A 23148-nucleotide genomic window follows, 5' to 3' on the forward strand; every position below is an offset into this window, starting at 1 on the left:
GCGCATGCGCACACCCTCCCACCCGAGGGCACTTCCGGAAGGCGGGGGAATGCAGTTTCCTCCAAGCATTCAAGTCCCGCTCTAGAAGTCCGCCAAGTGCTCACTCCTGATAGGAATTCCTCTATCTTATAAATTACCTCCAAGAATGGTGGCAATAGACAAAATTTAAGGTTTTAGATTCCCTTCAAATGAAACGTATTCCAAGTAGCTTTTGCACTTGAAACTAGATGTACATTTCACAAATATAAATTCAAACCTCTATCTAGTTTACCCAATCTTAATAGAGGAATTTAGAAAATTTCTTTTAAATTTAAAAAAGTGGAGGAATTAAGACATTAAATTGAAGCTTTGCAATATTGACAGGATTAGAAAAACTCAAACCCTGCACTTTGGCCAGATTTCCTCCTCGATAGGATTTGCCTACCTACCCAAAATTAATGTGGTTAAAGAAGTCGAGCCATATGCATTTTTCATTTTGGGGTTAGCTGCAAAGAATGCAAGAGATATAAATGAGTGCAAGATCTGATTGGAGAATAGATGACGTAGACAGTTGTCTTCATGCTGAAGTATGACCAGCTACTAATTTGGTAAACAATGTAATTATGAGGCAACAACATTCTCCATGAAAATGATGGATACTTTTTGGTCAGCTGACTTGCCAGGAGTTTTTCAGAGCCTTCAGCGTTGAGTGCGTTCAATATGAGACATCTAGCACACAGTATTTACCATCTAATAGGCATTTACTGTAAGAAGGGTTCCCTTCCACCTTCGCTGTTACCAAAACATGAGGTAATTTTCCATTCCCCAAGGCAATCTATGTTATGTTCCTACCTTCCTTTCCTTTATCAATTTTATGATCTTGCTAAGTTTTATATATTCTGAATAGCTTTAAATCCTTTTTGGGATGAGGATATAAATGAAGTGCTCAGCTGCCAAATGATGCTGTTCAATAGTTCATAAAAGAGGTTTACAACTTTGTGGGTACCATAATTTCTGTTTTAAATAGTTTGCAGGTCTATAACAACTCATGCTTTATTTACTTTGAATGCTCTGAACTGATGACAAATCTATTAAACAATATTTCAAAATCAGATGTAACTTAGTAAAGGGGCTGGAAAGAAAATGTGTAAAACTAAGAAATCAGTAACATAAACTAAGAAACAATAACCAACTTTTATGGCAGTACATTTTTACAGAGGTAGTGTTTCATACATACGAGACTGCCTTGGCTTATAAATTAACAGGAAAGTTTATGCTAAAGCAAATTATTTTTGGTTTGAAACATCTTTTTAAGCTTTCAAAGTTTCAACTGCTTTCATAACATCTGAGACACAAGTTACCTTCATGTAATGTGTACGACTACATGTTATTTTTATAAAGTGACCTAGATGTCAGGAAGTTCATATAATTGTACCTCCACCAAGAGTGCTGACTGCCCAGACAGCACGTCTCTATTGCATGAAAATTAGAATTTTCCTGATGAAACTTTTGCATTGTAATTTAATGGTTTTTGAAAATCATAAAGAAATGTAAAACATCAAAGGTAATTTATTACTGAAGATTATTTGTCAAGTTAAACTAGACTTGAAAGATGCTTTCAAATCAATTTCAATCCAGGAATTACTCCTCAGAAATTACTTTTGTTCATCTTGCTACTCTTCAGAAATGGTGCATAAAAGGAATGAAGATTACTTTGAAAAGGTCTCTTAAGATGAACTTACACTTGGTTTTCCCTTTCTAAAAAATAACTAGTAATTACCTATAATTACAAGAACACAGATTCTGGCCCTTTTTTTCTCCGTCCTTCCATTCGTCAAGTACTGTATGACCAGATTATTCAACCTAAGCATGTTGCAAAGAATGTTCACGAGAATTCTAGTCCCGTAAGATGCTTTGAATAGAAACCATTAAATAAGCTGATAAAAATCTCATTAAGATCTTCTAGAGTTTCCAACGTGCATTAGTGTAGTAAGGCTTTAACCTCACAGTTAAAAAAAAAAACCCAAAAATCCCCACTTGTTTTATTTCTCAGATTTATTTGATAACAGCTAAGTTATAAAGAATTAGTGATTAATGAGACTTACTTTAGGAATCACTTTAGGATTGTTGTTGTAGGAACAGGAGCTGAATATTCAACAGAAATTGAAACCAGTGGCTTAAATCGATCAATTTTCTCATATAGAAAAGAAGAAACAGTAAATAATATGGTGAACTCTGTCCTAATACCAACATGGTGGTTGTGGCTAGGGCTAGAAGGTCACATTTTATTGATGTGAAAGTATTACAGTATTTAAAAATAATTAATGACTATCAGGTATTAGACTTTGTATTAGGACACATTTATTGATCAAAATGTGTTCTTAGAGGTAATCTTTAAATATAATGTAATCTATTGAGCATCTATTATATCCATTACCATGTTTTAAATTTTTCCTTTGGGAAGAATTAACCTTTAACATTTATGGTCCTATTATATAGATGAAAGGCCCATGGAAATTAACATAAACCCTAAATATTAGCTTAGTTAGGAAATGAATCTAGGTCTCTCTGCTTCTCCCCTGTACCGTACCAGTTCAAATGGCTTTACCAGGTCAGTCCTCAGAAAGACCATCGAGGGCAATGCAATTACAACCAGGTATACAAAAGAGTATTGCAGCCTAAGATCTCAGGCTTACTAACAGGAATATTTGAAGACTCACCCGGCAAAGTAAACTGAAGTGAACACCATAAAAACTTAAAACCGCTAACTACTGTGGAAATAAGAATATTTAGCACATCCCTATTTAAGCGCTCTTCACTTCAGTTTTTTCATTCTTCAACTCCAGGAATCATCAGTGACTTACCTCTCTCTGTTCAATGTCATGCTAGATGTTAAAAATAATTTACCCGGAAAGAAGTCAATAGGAGGTGAGACAGAATGCTGCTATTAGTACTGTATGGAATTTCTGAGCGGAATATTTTCTCAATAGTTTCACTGAACATGCCGTTGCTTCCACTTAGTTTTAAAAGAAAGTCGAATTGAACTGCCATTTGAGATTACAAAGAATGCACAAGACTCAATCTGGGATGCTATGCTTAAAACACAAACAAAAATGTCATATTATCTAATCAACGCATCAAAGGCATTATTCACAAACCACTCAATATAAAATGACTGTATTTTTAGAGAGAACCATTAAAGATGACTTTTTAAAAATACTAATTTTTATACATGGGACCTTTAAAATCGTCTGTGGCTCTCTTCAAATGACGGGTGATTAGTCTGTGCCTAATGTCCCCCCTTAATAATGAAAGAGGGTGAAACAAAAACTCAACATGTATTCTACTTACTCTGCCTCTTAAACAACCTGCTTTTGCTTTATCCATCCTTGGAACAGATCAAATTTCAACATAACCTAAGAAATACCATTACAAATCAATGAATATTCAAAGCAAAATCAAGTTTAAAATAAATATATTTCAAGCATCTCCTTTTCTTAAAAAAATTAACTTTCCACTGCACATGTTTACAAGATTTAAGACTGGGTAAAGGGTTCAAGTCTGTAAGTCTAACACAGAGCATGATGGTAATTCTCCACTTTCCCTGAAAGGCCGAATGACCCAAACTACTAAAAATATTTACTACAAATATGCCCAAATCCAGTGATTTAACTAATAACTCTGAAAATGTTTCTAAGACCGTGAGGTGAGATAAAAAAATATGCTCAATATTACAGAATATAAACGAACGTTTTTCTTTCTGAATTCTGAATACTCTATTAGGGTTTGGGTGTTTTCCCAGAAGGTAATGCAAATCTTTATTTTATCTATACAGATATGTCTCATGTTTTTTATTCAAAATTATTTTATGATTATGCAATGTTCCCAGTGTCACATACTACGATTGTAAATGAACTAGCACCATTTCAATAAGCTTCATAAAACAGTCTAGCTAAATACCCATGAACAAATCACACACGGTCAAAACAAAACTGTAATAAAAATATTTAGTGAAAAGACACATTTAACTCCCATTTATGGATTTTAAAAATACAAATAAAATTTTATCAATCTGATATTCAGCTTGTAACTGGCTCAGTACATAGCCTTGATTTATTTCCTAAAATCATACTGTAGCATCTTTTGAAAAATTAAATGCAACTTTATACCTTCATTAGTAATGTTAAAAGAGGTAAATATTTAAACAGCATACTCATCCCTGGGTTTCTTTAAAAAAACTGAAAAGTCTTAGTGTAAGTTTAAAATTTTAATATTTATAAATTTAAAAAATTTTACACGTGCTGAATGGTAGCAGTGCTAACATTTTGTGACCATCAAACCACAAACTCACTGCATGGAGCTTCTTTCTTTGTACAGAGAACCAAATCACAATACCAGTATTTGCAATTTGTAAGAATCTTATGTGGTTAAAAAAGACACCACGCCAGGAAGCCTGGGCTCAGAACACACTTGAGGTCAGATCCCTATCAGGTACATGGTGTGGATGCAGTACTTTTAATTTCAGGCTAGGAACATTAGCTATTAGTACACATCTGACAGCTCCTAATAGCTAAGAGGCCTACGAATATAGAAAGAAAAAGAGAAAACAAAATCTCTCCACTGGCGGGAAGGCCTGGGAATAAGTGAAGAGCAAAGCCCAGTGGGTGAGGTGGATGAAGACGGCTTTTGGTGTGGGTCTCAGAGTGTGGTGTGCCAGCCGCACCTCCCAGTCACCACTGAAGCTGCCGCAGAATACTTCGGTCTTTTCTAAGAAGAGAGAGCTACAGGCCAGAACACAACACTTCATCCGTCCTCTTTAAAAAAAGAATGGATGCCCATTGTTAGGTTTATATCTTTACCTAAACCAAATATATTCTTTGGCTAAGTATGTTATGGGTTCCCATTATCATCAGTCAGGAATAGTTCACATTTCTCACATCTAAATTTAAATATTTAAAGTTCAGCTTTCACCAGGGCACTTCAAATCAATTTGAGCTCAGCCATATACCTAATCTGGACATTTTTTAATTTTAGAAAATCAATTTTTAAAGAATTCTTAAATGTAGTGTTTTACCAAATCAGAGAATACCCATTTGCATTTTAAAGTAATTTAAAACATTATTACATCCTCAAATCAGCTATGCTGTTTTGTAGAAGAATTTACAGAAAATTATGTTAAAAAACTTTTATCCAAATCCATTCTTTATTCTGTTTAAAAAACAAACAAACACTAAGAAGTATTGAGGTTCCTTCTGCCTTAACAGCTAATATTTTATTCAGGATATCTGTGAGACAGCTAACTTATAAGGTGTACTGACAACCACAGAAGTGGCAAACAAAAACAAATAAAACTGTTTTAAAAAGGGTTTTTTAAGGGTTCAACTGACACCGATTACTGGACTCAAACCTGAAATCCTTGGAACTGAAAGCTAGTTCCCTTCCATACTTGAGGGATTCATACAAGTATTAACCAACAGGGGAAATATGGTGGTATTAGAAAGACAAAGACTTGACATCTTGGTAAAAGAGAAAGTTCAATCAAAGACAGTAAGGGGAATGTTAAATATTGCTGGCTGGGGGGAAGTTATAATAATAGAGATGCTTGGTTGTGAAGTGAAAACTGAAAAAAAAAGGTAGTAACCATCATATCTGAACTGAGTAATGTAATATAATTAGATACATGGTTTACAATGAAATAAGACTAAATTCTTAAAATTTGAAAAATATTGCGAAGTTTTTTGTTTTTTTACATGTCATACTTTATACCAGACAAAAAACTCAATGCAGTGATGTTAACATGCCCCTCCTGTCTTCCAACAGATTAAGAGACAGCCAGGCAGAAAGACCTGGATAACTGTGTTGAGAAGGACACTGTCAAATACTGCCAAATAGTTTAGCTACCCAGGCAGCCACCCATCCAGAAGGACTGTAAAAACAAACTAATCCTTTTAACAGAGCTACAAGAATACAGTTACAGGTACTTTATATGGATACAAATTGTGAAAGGACCAAGTCCCTAGTGATTGTGCCTTGGGACTCTGTAGAGACTATGCCTTTGGGAAACAAATGGGAAAGGAAAATAAAACAAGAAATAAGTCAAAGGATGAATTGAAAACTAGAAGTTAAAGGATATTATATATGAACAACAGAAATTTCGTAAAGCACAAAATTCTAACAATCGTGTCGTCAACGGTGTCCCTTTAACATATAAAAGGGGGGGCACAAATAATGTTTTTGTTTTTAAAACTCTTTTAACAACTTAGTCTTAATAGTACGAATCAATTTACTAGAATTAAGCCAGTGTTCTTTTACATCCACTGGGCCAAGAGCATTAAAACAAAAACCCCAAAAACCAAAGAGCCAGTAAATATAGCCAAAAACAAAACTGGACCAAGTAAAACAAAAGACCCAAACTAAACAAATATTCAATCAGGCAGACACACACAAACACCCTGAAAAGAAGTCTTAGCCATTGCAATTAAAGTGGCATCCCCATTACCTAGAAAATGGTGGTGGCTGTTTTTCCCCAGTTTGCCACTAATCAACATTCTGGCAATACTGAAGTATCATTTGGTCCAATCCAAAGTAAATCTCACTTAAACTGAAACTCATCTAATGAAACTGCAGTATTATAATAACATCTGGGCCAATTCAGCAGATACATTACTGTCTAGAGAGAAGTTACTAAATACTGATGCCTTTTTATTTAACAAGGCATTTCTTTCCTACTCATCTTTACTTTTAACAATTTGATTATAGTTTTGTCATGGCCAGCAAACCAACCCAGTTAAGCTGCGTATTTCAGCGTCCTTTGGCAAAGGGACTATACTTACTGAACACACAGATATGCACAGCACACAACTAGTGAGAAAGCGTGAGGGAGCTGGGAAACATAAAACACCAAGTACAATGCCACATCGGACTTCAAGTTAAGGGGAAAAAAGAAGAAAAAAAATCTAAAAATAAATGCACCTGTTCAAAGCGTTCTTAAAAATATAACATGTATATTTCATGAAGAGTGATATTAGTTTTCTCCTACCTGTCTTTTAAGATGCTTTTGCTCCACCTCAGTTGTTACTCAACAGTGATTGAATTAAGAGTAATGTTCCTCACAAAGTTACGGCCCTAGGCTTTGCATTCACTCGTGTCTAATGTCACATGCACAGGGTGGGTGTAATTTTGATGCTCCAGTTTTGTTAACTGTAACTGTTAGTAGCATGGAGTTATACAGAGTTTTGCACAGCATCGCATGTGAAGGTGCAAATACTATATGCAATTCAGATATGAACACTACATTCGAAGGACAGTTGAGCATGTAGGTGTCAAGAACACAGCAGAAGGAGAAAGCCCATCCCTTGGAAGCACAGTTTCAGAGTGTGCCTGCACCAGAGTCCTCTGTCACTGTGCTGTGGGATTTCTGACACTGAGGTGGGCAGTTTCATAGCCTGCAGTTTATAAATTAGCTTTCATTTCCATAATTTAAGCTGGCACACAGAATTAAGGGGAGCATGGCAGCAGTACAAAAGTCCTGATTAGAAAAATCAAACTAGAGGATCTAAATAGGAATTTTTTAATCTCTTAAATTAAATTTACATGGCTCCTGTGAAATGAGGAGAATGTCCACTCTAGCATAATTATTGCCCCTAATGCCCCAATGTATAATAGTCTGTATGAATCAGTAATTCACATCCTTTAAAATAGTTATTGCTTAAGCAAGCCACTCAGAGTAGATTATTAGCCATGGGCTACATGGCTGAAGAGAAACATACTCAAAAAGTTAGACTACATATGAATGAGCCTTTCATTTCACTCATAAACCCACATAAATACATGATCAAAAGGGCACCAGGTTCATAGCAGCTAACACCCTAAACCAACTCTGAAGCATCAAGACTTGATTTCTTACTAAAACAAATCTGCTCTTTTTTGTATTTTCTTCTTAAAATTAAGGCAATGAAATGGCTACAGTTCCTAAAGTTCTTTTCATGGAACAAAAATATACATGTATTTTCCTCCTCAAGTTCAGTCATCAGAGTATGATTAGAGACCTGTATTACACAAAACCTGCAACACCAGGCTGATGTTACAAAAAAGAAAGAGCGAGAGTGTGTGCTACAAGAAACCAACAAATACCTGGTGTGTTTTCTTCCTGCTCAGTTACAAACCTTATCAACAAAGGGAGGAAAAGTCTGAAAGCACAAAACCTCTTAGGAGTTTCCAATGTCTTTTGCATTGATTCAAAACTTTTGGGGTGGCAGAAGGGAGGAGCTTATTAAAATGAAGAATCCAAGGCCCAACACACAGAAATTCTGACTCCGAGGATCTACTGTTGGGCCCAAGAATCTACCTTTTCAACCAGCTCCTCGAGTGATGCAGGTGATGTATGGACAACATTTTGGGAAACAATGGGGAGTACATGTCCATCTAATGTTTAATTTAACAAAAATTCTAAACTTTGGCTAGCCACCTAATGTTTTGATAAAGGGGGAAAGGCACTGAATATGCATTTCATGGTGCCCATATCTGTTTGCACATATATGGAATTGAAATCTTAAATCACCATTCAAAATCTACAAGACATATATGACAGACTGTGGCTAACACCCAACAGCAGAAGCTGATTCAAAGGTGACCTCTCCTGTTTCACTGCATTACATATCAAACTTTCAGGCTTTCCAAAATCCAAACGGCCAAAGAACTGAAGAACAGGACAAGACTCAAGTCAGCTTTTAGCAATTCAGTGCACTTTGCAGAAAGATCTAAATTAAGCATAAAGTTTTGTTGTTTATTTTACACAAAGGAGACCACCAACATTTGCCATAAATTCTTCTAAACTCTTTAGGAAGGCCATCTTCTGCTTCCGATCCAGCGTAGGAGGAGTGCTGCTTGCAGTAAGCTTGTTGAAGGCATCTGCTAATCTCTGGTAAATAACTGGGTCTTGTTGACTTGACAGTAATGTTTCAACCAATTCAGAATATTCAGCCTATTGAAGAGATAAAGTACACATAAGAACATGTATCTTCCTCAAACATCACACAAGTAGATCACATCAGGTACTGGGCTGTGGGATTCTGAAAGGCAGGGTCTGAAAGCTTTCTTTTATATTAAAGCGTAACTGTCATATAACATTATATTAGTTTCCGGTGTAATTCCCTATTTGAATACACTGTGAAATGATCACAACAACTCTTTTTAATGGTTAACATTTCCTGAAAGTTTACTATATTTCAGGTACTGTCCCAGTCATTTACATTAGTAACTCACTTTTTATAACAATCCTATGAAGTAGGTACTGTTTATACTCCTGCTTCACAGACGGAACTTCTTACATACAGTGAGATTAAGTAATATGTCCAAGATTGCACTGCTTTTAAGCAAGAATCCAGGCTGCTTGGCTCCAGAAGTCATGCAATTACCAACTCTGTTGTGTTGCCTCTTCTCTGTTTTCCAAGCACATTATTCATATTTATTTTGCATTTTATATATAACCTAAGTCTGCAGCCTGACTTTCAACAATTTCCCAGAGGTTAATATAGACATCCTGTCAACACAGTTCTGAGGATAGCAGACTCACACAAAGGCAGACAGGAGTTATTTGGGAGGAGGTGGCATAGTGGGAGGAGTCTATTTCAGTCTTTTCTCAAGGTGGAAGTAGAATACTTTGAATGAGCAAATGTGCTCTGAACCAGTAATGAACCCAGTGGCTCTGGGAGAAAGGGCAGGAGAAGGAGCATAAGAAATACAGGAACATGGGAGTAGGGGTGGGGGTGTATGTGTAGAGCTTCTATTTTTAATGCCCTCTATAATAAAGCCTTATACAGAGGAGTAGGTGTGGGGTTAAGAGACATTCAACCAAAACAGCTTTTCAAGACAAGCTCTCTTGAAAAAAAAGCAGGTCTGACACTATTTTTCATTAGCTTCTTGGACTATCATGATACACCAAAATGGTGACATGAAATGTTAATTACATCTGGAAAGGAAGAGTAACGCATAGTATGCCATCCCTGACCCACAAGCATGGAATCCAGATGGCCACCCCAAATGCTTTATCCAAGGGACAGACCTGCTCACAGAGGGATTAAGTATAAACTCAAATCGTTTCCCTATTCATAAGAAATGGTAGTCCCTCTGGGGCCAGACCCAGCAAGATATTATACTAGCCACACCTAAAGCCCTGCTCTCTTTTCTACAATGTGTAAATATTTTTTTTTTTTTAAAGGCAACTGGAATGCAATGGCTTGTATCTATGGGAACAAGAAGCCTATCTTCCTAGTAAGCAAAAAGGAATAAGATGATAGCGAAAGGCCACAGACCTGAGTTGGGTACCTTCTGCAGAAAGTAAGTAGTACCTCCAGAGCACAGCAAGAACCAAAGTCCCAGAGTACCTTTGACCTGGGGCACAGATGGTACAGGAAGTCTATAGGGAGTCTAAGTAATATGAAAGGCCTCAAAATCCTATCTTTATTAAAAAGGTAAATAAAATCAAGTCCTGAGTGCCACTCACAGCAAATGCTATGGACTCTACACACAAGGAAGGAAAAAAAAAAGCCAAAGCTTTTTAATAAAAAAAAAAAAAAAAAAAAAGTCAATCACTTAGTCATGCAGGACATTTACATGTGCTTGGCGGTGCGGGTGGACAGCCAAAAAAGAGGGGAAAGGAGTGCTGGGAAACTAAGGCAGCTGATGGCCCAATATGGTTCTTCTCATATACCTGATGGGTACCTACTCTATTGGAATAGGGAAGGGACAGGTGAGATAGCGGAACTTTTCTCCCATTACATTAACCCCAAACACTGAGTGATCACTTCAGAGTCTTTAAAGGCTGAGCAAAATAAAATGAAACAATATACTCTTTTCCATAGTGTAATATTAATACATTTTGTATACTATGACAAGAAATACACACTGTTGATTTCCATGCTTTCTCAAGGCAGACTCCTCTGGGTCCCCAGTCTTACTCATCTGGTCTCCCTTACAAAACTGTGAGTTCCTCAAGGACAGAAAACATTCACTACTATTCTTTCAGGTTGATTCCTGGTTCCTAGCACATGTTTAAGGACAAGCTTTAGGGCAGCAATCAATGCAAAGGATGATTCACAACAGTGGAGAAAGGAAAAGACGTCCTTATTAACTCACAACAGATTGTTAAATAAAACAGAGGAAGTCAGAGCTGACAAGGAAGTATAGAAATATAGCCTCACTGAGATAGAACTGAAGCAATGAGTCACAGATTCTCTAAGAACTGGAAGTATTAAAGGCCCACTCTCTGCAAGAATAATCTCCTTGCTAAAAAAATGAGAAGAGTCCCATGAAGAGACTTGTGTCCAGTACCTGATGCAAGCACACCAACGTGTAGAAAGCTTCACCGGCTGCAGTGGTCATCTCTGTGTTGTGCTTTTGCAAAACCAGCATATCAAAAACCAGCTGAAAGTACACAACATAAAACCTCTAAATAAAAATACATGATGATCATTCAATCTTCCAGCCCCTCCCCATTCCAACAAAGGAGGGGTGGTAGTTGTTCTTATTTATTAAATAAATCTGAAAATTAAACAGTTTTTTAAAAATCCAACCATAATGTACAGATGTTACCCCTTGCTGTGATACGTGAAATCATCAAATGACCAAATTCCCTGTTACCTTTCCCAAATCGATTTTCAAGAACACACAATAAAAGGGGAGAATAATGTATCCAGAGAATTGATCTCCAGAAAGCACAGTGAACAAAAAGTAATGATTTCCTGCTTTATGAATGATGTAAGCATTTCCTCATTTGAATGAGGATTTACATGCACTGACCATACTTATTAAAGCAGATGGTTTCACGACAGGCCACCCAAACATCTTACCTTAAGAAAGTGCCGTGTTGCTAGAAAAAGTGGTGAATCTGTTTCTTGTGCTTTAGCACATTGTTCAGCTAATGGTGTTAAAGCTTCCAGGCAGAGCTGGCAAACCTCCGAACTCATTCTGATCACGAAGGTCAAGGAACAAACTAGATACATTTGACTTATAAAAGATGAAGAAGTTATAGCTATTATCAAATTCTACGACTGAATACAGAGGAGTAGATTAGTGTATGGCATTATGTGAGAAAAGGCTTCCAGTGTTTCTGAGAGGGTCCTGGACTGTAGATTTCTAGGTTTCTGATCATGAGGACACAAGTGATAAAAAGCCTTATTATTCTCTACTATCAGGTAGCTAAGATCTGAGACTCAGCAACAGTACATGACATTACTAATTGGTGCTCCTAATGAAAGAGTGACTTCAGGACCAGGTGCCAAACGCCTTTGGGATCTGTGAAAGGAGGAGAAGGTGAGGCAAACTAACGAAAGAAACACAGAATTCAGGGAGGAAGATGACTGCTTTCTTAAGAAATAAAACTATACCACTAAGGAAAAATTAAAAATACAAATTTTAAAAACTTTTCTTTAGGTTAAGATCTTTTACCCCAAGTGACAAATGATAATGATGTTCATTTAAAGGATATGATGTCATTCCTAGTTCTAGAGAGTACATCAGACTTTTAAAAAGATCTTCAGGAAGCTGTGGTATTTTTTCAGGAAAAATCTCACAGATAAATGTGATTAATTTGTAGTACTGATTACAAAGGGTTGGAAACTGAAAAAGAAATATTAAATATTTAGATGCTTACTGATATCTAATTTCTATTTTCATTAATGCAGTAAAATAAAATAATAACCAACAAACTTAAAGTACAATGATTTCTTTAAAACATATTGGATTTAGAAGACATGAAGACCAAATTAAATGTAAAAATAAGTTATAATAAAGGAAATATTTTAGTATACAAAAGTAATACATAGTAGAAACAATGATCTGGACAGTTAATAAAAGCTACAGCCAATTCCAGATAGTCTGTTTACCTTGAAAAAGTAGACCAAACAGCCAAATTTCAAATTATTAAATGACCTATGATTAAAACCCTTTTGCAAATGTGTTTATTTGCATTCCAGCATATTAGAAAAACACAAATTGTTAAGATTATGTGTAGAATAGAATATTCACTCCTTCACACTTCCAAAAGTTCACTGACAGTCCTGGAAAACTGAAGTAAAAAGTAGGCAATGAACACTTTTAACTTTACTTAAGAAAATACACATCAGTTTAATGGTCTATTTGATGAGGAAAAAAACCTCAAAACCAAACCAAAAAAGCCCTAAAAGCAAAGCAATATACAGTGGCTACATGAATACTTGGCTCATGGGGCATCAGTATCCTCTCCCAAAGACATTTCTCAGGGAAAGAAGCATGAGGTCCCAGCCCACTCTGGGAATCTGGCAGCACCTCCTACTCTTTTTTTTTTTTTTTAAAGATTTTATTTATTTATTTGACAGAGAGACACAACGAGAGAGGGAACACAAGCAGGTGCAGTGGGAGAGGGAGAAGCAGGCTTCCCGCTGAGCTGGGAGCCTGGGGCTCAATCCCAGGACCCTGGGATCATGACCTGAGCGGAAGGCAGACGCCCAATGACTGAGCCACCCAGGCGCCCCAGCACCTCCTACTCCTAACCACAAAGTCCAACCACTTCTCAACCTCTATCTTCTTCCTTCCCACGACTGACTTTTCTTTCCCTCTCCCACTCTACCTTGTGTGAGCTCCACACATGTGCACACACACACACTTCCCACTTCTTCCCCATCCGCATCTTTGTCCCCACCCTCGCCCTCTGTGACAACTCATAAAACAGACTCCCCTCCCCCGTGGTACTTAAAGAAAGAAGAAAAGGCAGCCTCATCATCACCAATACTGACTAGTGAAATCAAGACACAAGGTCATCAGAATGTACACAAATTTAAAAACTGTGGTAGTCTTGGTTTCTTACCATATGGGGTGGCTAGAAAATGCCTTCTATGGCTCAATCCCTCAAATCTGAGAATGATGTTCAAAATTATCAGTGGAATATACCCAAACATATAACTTGAGTTGCTTAATGACAAATGATGAGGGAACCAGAACTGCCAACATTAGAACTAAGTTTCTAAAAGAACCATTTTTTTCCTGTCACTAATTAGCAGCGAACGCAGGACTCTCTGGGGCAAGATTAAATGAGGCATGAGCTGCATACTGAGCTGCATGCACAATTGCGAATGAGACAATGGGAACCTAAAATTCTAGTTTTCATGTGTCCTTAACAGAGAAGCAGGTACTTATACCCCCTTAATTAAATCAGGGGTCTATTCTTGTCTAAAACATCTTTTAACTCCAAACATACACACTTTGCATGTTCACATTCACTGTCTTCAATTACCTTCAAAAGATCTTGTGACATCAGAGGCAGAATTAGGTTCACTCCATATAAAACAACATCAGCTGCGGACACAGACCTGTTTGCTGCTTGCCCTGGCTCATGTCCTCTGAACACTTCATCTATGAAAATTAAAAAAAAAAAAAAAAAAAAAGGCAGTCTTAGAATTGCAACATCAATAAACCAACAGAGTTAGATATATTCTATCCTTGTCTCGCCCTTGGGTATTCCTTTTGTATTTTACTTTTTAGGGTCTCTGAGTACTTGATGCAGCTATTCTGTGTTTACATTATTATTCTACAATGATAAAATTAAAGTAAAACCTATTCCACTGACAAACTATACCGTAAGTTAAACAATTTCCACAGTAATACTTATTTTTACCTGTTAGGTGTGTGAAATTTTTCTATGCTGTAAAGCAATGGGGGAAAACACAGAAATTAAAATGTTACAGAAAAAAGAAAGTAGTTAAAAAAATAACTACCAATATGAAAAAGGATTATTATCCTTAATCCATAAAAAATGCATATTAATTAAGAATCCTCCTAAGACCTAAATAGGTGAGTGAGCAAAATCCACAAACATCTAACAAAACCAGAAGCCCAATGAAAAAGTTCATTTGGGCGCCTGGGTGGCTCAGTTGGTTAAATGTCTGCCTCTGGCTCAGGTTGTGATCCCAGGATCCTGGGATCTAGCCCCATATTGGGCTCCCTACTCAGGGGACAGTCTGCTTCTCCCACTTTCTCCCTCTACCCCTCCCCCCTGCTTGTGCGCGCTCTCTCTCTCACACACACATTTTATTTGAGAGAATAAAATCTTTTTAAAAAATTAAAAAACAAAAAACAGTTCATTCTACTCAATGAAACAATGATACTACTTCTGATTCATTAAATTAAAAATGACTTTTAAATGATAACATGTAAATGCTGGTGAGGATATAGTATAACAGTTACCTTCAAAAGTAAAATGTTAAGAGCCTCTTGAGCCCTGTACGTACTAAAGATATAATCAGAAATTCAGACACAGATTTGTCCACAGAAGTGAATGCTGCATCACCATTTATAACAGCCAAACCATAAATATTCCAAATGTCCAGTATTAGGGAATCAGGTTAAATTCCAAAATATGGAATACCATGCAGCCATTAAAGGTCATGAAAAATTTTAATGACAAGGAAAAGGCTAACAACACATTAACAAAAAAAAAGGCAGAATATAAAATGAGAGTATGATCACAAAATTGTACAAAATAACCAAAAGGGAAATGACCACAATGCCATTTATACTGGACTCTAGATTATGTCAAAGAATGGGTGACTTTTCTATCGCTGAACTTAAAAAATTTTCTATTAAGAGCAAAGTACTTGTATAACAGACAAAAAGATAAAATCTGGTTTAAAAAAAAAGCATTTCTATTTGAAAATGACTTTTTCAGCCTAATTGTGAACTTCCCCAGGCGTCTCCTTTCCAGCTGGAAGAATCCCATGTTCTGAAGCCGGGCACTGGTGAACCTGGTACTGCATCCCGCAGGAAACCTGGGCCTGCTGTGGAGCCCTGGGAAACTGGTCCTGGAGCTCCCACCCCGCTCCCAGGGCTTGCTCCTAAAAGAGAGGGCTCTCAGGACTGTACAGAACATCCTGCCTCGTGCTTGGTGGGACTCGGCTCTCCAGCCACAAGCTCTCCTAAGGATTCAAGAATATAGAGCAGAGGCCCATTCCACTTATGCTTTTAATCTCCCCCCTACTATATTAATTGTATTTCATAATATTTAAAGCATTTTCTATTTTATCTCAATTATCTTTGTTTTAAAAATAATCACTTAAAGTATCACCTTCCTTTCTGCCTGCTATTTTATCAGCTAATGCTGTTTCTTTTAATCTTTTTGCCTTTTTATTGTGAAAACCTGCCATTTATCTATACAATGTGTTCTTAGAACGGCAGACTGCACCACAAACCTGATGACTGGGATGACTTTTCCCTCTCCACAACCTTTAACAGCCCTCCCCACCCCTTTTAGTACAAGCTTTTAACTTTGAATCAGACTCTTCAGAGTACAGGGTTCTTGATCTGGGTCTTTTCAGCCCTGGAAAGTCTACAGCTGAGTTTCTAAGGGTTCACAACTCAACTATTAACCTTGAGTAAAACTCTGAAGCTAAGGTAACATATACTTTTTAAGGGAAAGGCTCAATAACTACTTCAGATTTTAAAGGCACACGTGCTCTAGAAAAGGTTAAGAACTCCTGGATGGAGAAGCATCAACCTGAACAAATAGGAAAACATGGGAACGACACTTGGTGAGAGGCTGGGCCTAGAAACAGATGGACAGCTGAGGCTTTGGTATAGAACGAATTCACTGAGGCAAAGTGCAGGACGGTGCTTCTCTCCTAGGTACCCCTCGTTAACTGCGGAGGAGAGTAAACCATCTGGACTGTAAAACTGGTAGTGCTTACGGTAGGGGCAGACATTGCAAAACACTGTTGTTCAGTGGATAAGGAAAATAAATCAATAAAGGAAACAGAGAAAGAAGAATCTCAAGTATTGGGGAAAAGGTGGAATGTCATAGCACCCAATTCAGAAAGAGAATCTTACAAGGACGTCAAAGTGTCCACTACTAAGAATGTCTGCACAACGTATGAAAGGAAGCTTTAGACAGGATTCATTTTTCTCTTAGAAAACAAGATCCCTTGGGTTTTAAGGTACGGTTGGCAGTGGGTTAAGAGGCAAGTGAAGGAAAACTATGCAAATAAATGATGTTTCGATTACTAATAAAGTTCTTGCCTGTGATACCAACTTTCTTTTACCTACTGGTTGCCAGAACAATGCTAGGCACCATGATACTTTGTAGCTAATCTTTAAGACATTTCAAATGGTATTTATTATGTACCCACTTTAACAGAATAAACGAAGAAAGGCTAACTGACTTCCCCAAGGTCAGGCTGTCTCTGAGCCCCTAGGTTAGGTCTTCCAAGTTGGCCTGTCAGCTCCAGAATTCAGTGTTAGCCATCCCAACAAGGGTTCCCAACCAAGCTGCAATCTGGAAAGTGCTATAGTTTTCAGGGATAGCTATCTCTGAGAACATAGGGGAGTGATTCAGTCAATAAAGTGTAACTCAGGAGCACCTGGGTGGCTCAGTTGGTTAAGCGGCTGCCTTCGGCTCAGGTCATGATCCCAGGGTCCTGGAATGGAGCCCCACATCAGGCTCCCTGCTCAGTAGGAGTCTTCTTCTCCCTCTACCCCCTTCACCTCTCATGTTCATGTTCACTCATGAACATGTGCTCATGTTCACTCACACACTCTCTTTCTCTCAAATAAATAAAATCTAAAAAAGTAAATAAATAAAGTATAACTCAGAAAAGACTGGTCCTGGCATCCCATTTAGATGCTGGGATGTGAATCCCAGTCCTGCAACTTACTAGCTGTTGATCTGTGGGCAAATGACACGACTTTCTCTGTGCCTGTTTTCTCATCTATAAAATGAGTATAACAATGATACCTTCTCTTGCCATTGTGATATGAACAGTGCTTGGCATTTATAAGAACCTAATAAATGGAAGATATTATTACTATTATTCTTATAAGAGAAGAGCCAAGCAGGAAGGGATGCTGGTCCTACCTTCACTTCAAACAGACTGACTTTCATGATTTTGTAAACTGAACTTCATGAAATTTCACTTAAAAACATTCCTTTGCTTAAAAAACAAAAAAAATTCCTTTGCTTTAAAAAAAGACAATAAAAACAAAGTTTAAAACCATCACACTACATCTTACCTGTATCACTGAAATCTATGAATTCTTTTGATAGAAGGTTAGTAAGAAGTTCCATAATGAGAAGCAGGTCTTGGTATTGCTCTTCCTCTGCTGTAACATCTATTCTTTGCCGCCCTAAGTTATTCTTAGAATATACTTGCAGCAAAGTAAGGCAAGCTTCATATAGGTTCATAGCTTTGGACTGTAAGAGAATGAGCGATAAATTACATTACTAAGTAGAACTTATTTGGGAAAAAAATATAAACCCTAAAAGAATCTATAATCTAATAAATTTACTCTGAATCCCAATAGTAACTCAAATACTTGTTTTAAACTATTGTAAAACATTAAGAAAATTGAAAAAGCATATATTAAAGATGGCAGTTATATTTTAAAAATTAGCAGTTTCCTAACAAAATCGGACATCCAGTTTTTTGTTCATTTGATAATACATACTAGAGAGATAATAAGATTTTGGCAACAGAACTGTTTTACTTCTGTTGTTTCAACTTCTTGTGTAACATTTATTATTTTAAGATTTAATATTGTTTAACTTGCAAAAGCACAGAGTACCAAACAGTGGTTTTTATTTTTTGTTTTTTTTTAAGATTTTATTTATTTGACAGAGAGAGACACAGTGAGAGAGGGAACACAAGCAGGGGGAGTGGGAGAGGGAGAAGCAGGCTTCCTGCGGAGCAGGGAGCCCAATGCGGGGCTCGATCCCAGGACTCTGGGATCATAACCTGAGCCGAAGGCAGACACTTAATGACTGAGCCACCCAGGCACCCCCCCCCCAAACAGTGGTCTTAAACATCAAAATAAATGGCAATGGCCTACCCCCTCAGTCATACATCTGTGACTACACGTGTAATATTTATAAAATAAAATCTCACTTTTTGAGCAAGTGCCTTTGATCTAACTAAAAAGTTTACAAATCAGGAACCCATATGAAACAATTTAAAACAAGATTTATGCTAATCTGCAGGCAATTACAAATATATTCCTTTAAGGCAGTTTTAAAACAGCTTTCTAAATAATTTCTAAAAATTAATGCACCTCTGCTTAGTGATTGTAAAAGAATTAAGTGTCTAAATATCCATTTGATTATAAAGCAAAGATACAAATTGCCATTTAAAATTTTAAGCCTAACCTTAGAGTTTCAAAAGACAGAAACTGATTAAATTTTTCTACCGCTTGTCTTATCAAACATTCCTCATTTGGATGAGTTTGACTGAATAACATTATATCAAAAAAAATTACTGATTACTAACAGTATTAGGGCAAGAATTTATATTCCTTCAATAAGCCTTCCTCTGAACTCTGAGTTCTTCTGCAAAGTTCTGAAGTCTTTTTGAAAACTCTTTTGGAGGCACAAAAATATTATTTCAGATAGTATTCATTAAATTTAAAATAAAGTATCTGTTATTTTGTTATATTTTAAGGAGTTCTAATCCTAAAGTGATAAAATTAGAAAGTGCTTACCTCTCCAAGATAGCATATCTGTTTATGTGCAACTTCAACAAAAACCTCTATTATGAGATTGACAGTCTCTGGGGTATTTTTGTAAACTTCCATCAATCCAATGCAATTGGTAAGGAAGTCCATCAAAAAATTAAAAAGAATCGCTACATTATCAATCTGGGTAGCCTCAGCAATGCCACACAGGGCCTCCAGTGTGGCGGTGATTTCCTGCTTGACTTCCTCTTGCTGACACATCTGCTGAAAGTTTTCTTGATTTATCACTCTTAAGAATCGCTGCTGAAGTGGCTGAAGAACCTATCAAAGTAAAGCATAATTCTCTAAAAGTTTAATTCACATGCTTCATTTATTTCAACTTTATTTCCTCAAATGGATAAATATTCACTTTCTTAAAGCATTATACAAACGGAGGCAAAAAAAGCACTGAAAACAAAGAATATCTGAACCACATGTTACATTCCCCATTTTAAGGATTTTATTTATTTTAGGGAGGGAAAGAGCATGTGTGCATGTGCAAGTGGGGGGGGGTGGGCGAGAGGGAGGGAGGGAGTCTTAAAGCACAGAGCCCAACAAGGGGCTTCATCTCACAACCCTGCAATTATGACCTGAGGCAAAATCAAGAGTTAGATGCTCAACTGACTGAGCCACTCAGGCACCCCTATATTCCCCATTTTGAGAGTCATCATAACTTCTGGCCTACATAAAGAAATAATACACAGTACACTAGTCATTAGGAAAATGGATATTAAAACCACAATATGACATCACTTCATGCCTTTTAGAACGGCCATCATCAAAAGGACAAGAGATAAATGCTGGCAAGGATGTGGAGAAAAGGGGATTCCAGTGCATTATTCGTGGGAATTGCAAACTGGTGCAGCCCACAATGGAAAATAGTATAGAGGACCGTCAAAAACTTAAAAACAGAATTACCATATGACCCAGTAATTTCACTTCTGGGAATATATCCAAAGGAAATAAAAACAGTAACTTGAGAAGACATCTGAACCCCCACGTTCACTGTAGCATTATTTACAATGGCCAAGACATGGAAACAACTTGAGTGTCCACCAATGGATGAATGGATAAAGAAGTTGTGGTACATATGCAACGGAATATTTAGCCATAAAAAATGAGGAAATCCTACCATTTGCGACCACATGTATAAACCTTGTGGGTATATCTTAAGTAACTCAGACAAAGAAAGACAAATACCGTAAGATCTTACTTACAATGAGGAATTTTAATAAAATAATAAAGTAACAAAAAATCCCAACTTCAGAAAAAGATTAGTAAAAAAAAAAATTGTTCTGTAAAGAAGAAAAGTATTTGTAATTACTAGAGGTGGGGGGTTGGGGACAGGGGAAGTGGAGGAAGGTAGTTGAAAGGTACAGACTTCCAGTGATAAGATAAATAAGTACTAGGAGTGTAATGTACAACATGATGACTATAGTTAATATATATTATTATGCTGTACGATATATAGGATAATTGTTAAAAGAGCAGATCCTCAGAGTTCTCATCACAAGAAAAAAAAATTTTTGTTTTTTCTTTTTATTGTATCTATACGAGATGATGGATAATGACTAAACTTCTTGTGGTAATCATTTCACAACATATGTAAGTCAAACCACTTCCTGAAGTAATTTAGGTTCCAAAAACCACGAATCACAGAACATGACTTAGTCAATGCCATTCACAGAATTCTGTCACAATCATTCTCTCTCTCCAATTCATTAACTGTCCCCACACCCAAAGATGAAATTTAAGTCTCCAAAGGGCCAGAGAATAAATATGGACTTTGCAGAACATGTCATCTCTGGCCCAACTACCCAATTACAATTGCACTATAGTACAGAAGCAGCCAGACATAAAAATGTAAACAACTGAACATGACTGTGTTTCAATAAAACTTTATTTACAAAGAGACAGCAGGCCAGATTTGGTCTGTGGGCTCCAATTTGCCAGCCTCTGTTCTACAGGGTCAACCCCAACATACAGCTCTTGCCTGTTTTTCTCTTTTCCAACTCCTCTTGGCAGAGAACATAACTTCAGATAATCAGTCCTGCCCTCAGTGAAAATGCATATTCATGAAAATATCTTAATTCAATTTAAAGCTATACATATGATAATACAATTATTTAAATTCTGGTCTGAAGTCACAGATGACTACCTAATTCCGTTACCATGTCCCTTCTCAGACATTAAGAGCACTCTAGTCACAGGGAATATAGGCCATCCACCTACATACACTGGTAACTCTTGGTTCCTGATTTAAAGCTAATTTATATAAGGCAATGTGTCCACAGTGGTTATTGGTTGAATTATGTCCCCCTCAAACTGGTATGGTTAAGTCCAAACCACATGTACCTCAGAATGTGACCTTATTTAGAAACAGGGCTGTTGCAGATGTAATTAAGAAGAGGTCATTAGAGTGGGCCTCTGATTCAGTACGAATGCTATCTTTACAGACAGACATGCACACATGGAGAATGTCATGTGAAGATGAAGACAGAGATTACGATGATGCTTCTACAACATAAGGAATGCCAAAGACTGCTAACAAACCACCAGAAATTTGGGGAGAGGCCTGGAACAGCTTCTCCCTCACAGCCTTCAAAAGGAACCAACCCTACCAACACCTTGATCTTGGACTTCTGGTCTGTAGACCTCCAAGAGAGTAAATTTCTATTTTTACATCACTAAATTTGCGGTATTTTGTTGCAGCAGTCCTAGCAAACTAATACAGTGGTTAATTTGCATCTCTGTATTTAAGATTGATTCTCTAGGCTCTCATTTGAGTTGTGGGCAAAAATGTGCCCAAACCACAGAACACTTGATAATATTCAAAAGTCATCATGTATGCAGATATGGATAAATTGTTAAGATGATATTTCTAAAATAATAAGCTTCAACCTATTCATTATTAGGGAAAAGTATCAGAAAAGGTATGATTGACATGTTTATGTCTCCACAGAGTATTTTACAGCAACACACAGGGTAAGATATAAGAGGATGCAATCAAAATAAAGGGAACTGTTACCTCTGTCCAGTACTGCTGTTTGGTTTCTGTGTCCATATGTGCAAAACCTCCCAAAACAAGAGCCTTCATTAATGTCCTCTGCACAGGACTTGACAAGAAATTCAGGGGTGGGCTTCGGCTTGCAAACTGCTTAGCTAAGTTCCACCAGTTTTCACACTGAATTACTAAGTTTGCCCTATAGACAGAAATAAAACAGAAGATGTATTACTTACATGGTATGTATACTAAGCAAACAATAATGGAAGGTAACTGAATTTAATTAGTTTTTAAAGTACAGTATAGTAAATTTGGTATAGACTTTGGAGTCACACAATTTTGTGCTCAAATCCCATCAGTCGTTTGACAATGTAAAATTTATTTACTCTCTCTTACTTAGTTTTCAGATCTGTAAAATAGGAGTAACAACAGTAATAACAGACCTAACTCTCATGGTTGAAACTGATATTATGATTAAATAAAATACTATATATGAAATGCTTGGGACAGTACCTAGTAAATTAAAAGAACTCAGTAAGTAAGAGTCAGCCAATGCCAAGAGTAGTAACAACCACATTCCTATGTAGTAAGAAAAATGAGAAACATTGCCAGAGTTGTAGAAAACACTAAAGCTCTTAACTTGCAAAATTACTAAATTA

General features: G+C 36.8%; 1 protein-coding gene across 2 annotated transcripts in view; it reads right to left on the bottom strand.

The window, feature by feature from the left end:
* Positions 1 to 4233: 4233 nt before the first annotated feature.
* Positions 4234 to 23148, bottom strand: part of XPO4 (exportin 4) — a 121330-nt gene continuing 102415 nt past the window's right edge. For both annotated transcript variants that reach the window (XM_088021781.1, XM_088021782.1), the window contains exons 16-23: positions 22514 to 22688; positions 19474 to 19767; positions 18013 to 18193; positions 14249 to 14367; positions 12466 to 12597; positions 11829 to 11945; positions 11311 to 11403; positions 4234 to 8962 (exon numbers count right to left, since the gene is read on the bottom strand). In XM_088021781.1, the coding sequence (XP_087877907.1) occupies positions 8765 to 8962; positions 11311 to 11403; positions 11829 to 11945; positions 12466 to 12597; positions 14249 to 14367; positions 18013 to 18193; positions 19474 to 19767; positions 22514 to 22688 (1309 nt within the window). In that variant the 3' untranslated portion in view covers positions 4234 to 8764. The remainder of the gene's footprint in view (positions 8963 to 11310; positions 11404 to 11828; positions 11946 to 12465; positions 12598 to 14248; positions 14368 to 18012; positions 18194 to 19473; positions 19768 to 22513; positions 22689 to 23148) is intronic.

The sequence above is a fragment of the Eumetopias jubatus genome, unplaced genomic scaffold (genome assembly GCF_037043125.1).
Source record: "Eumetopias jubatus isolate StellerSeaLion01/CBP00866 unplaced genomic scaffold, mEumJub1_p1.0 scaffold_3, whole genome shotgun sequence".
NCBI classification, from domain to species: domain Eukaryota; kingdom Metazoa; phylum Chordata; class Mammalia; order Carnivora; family Otariidae; genus Eumetopias; species Eumetopias jubatus.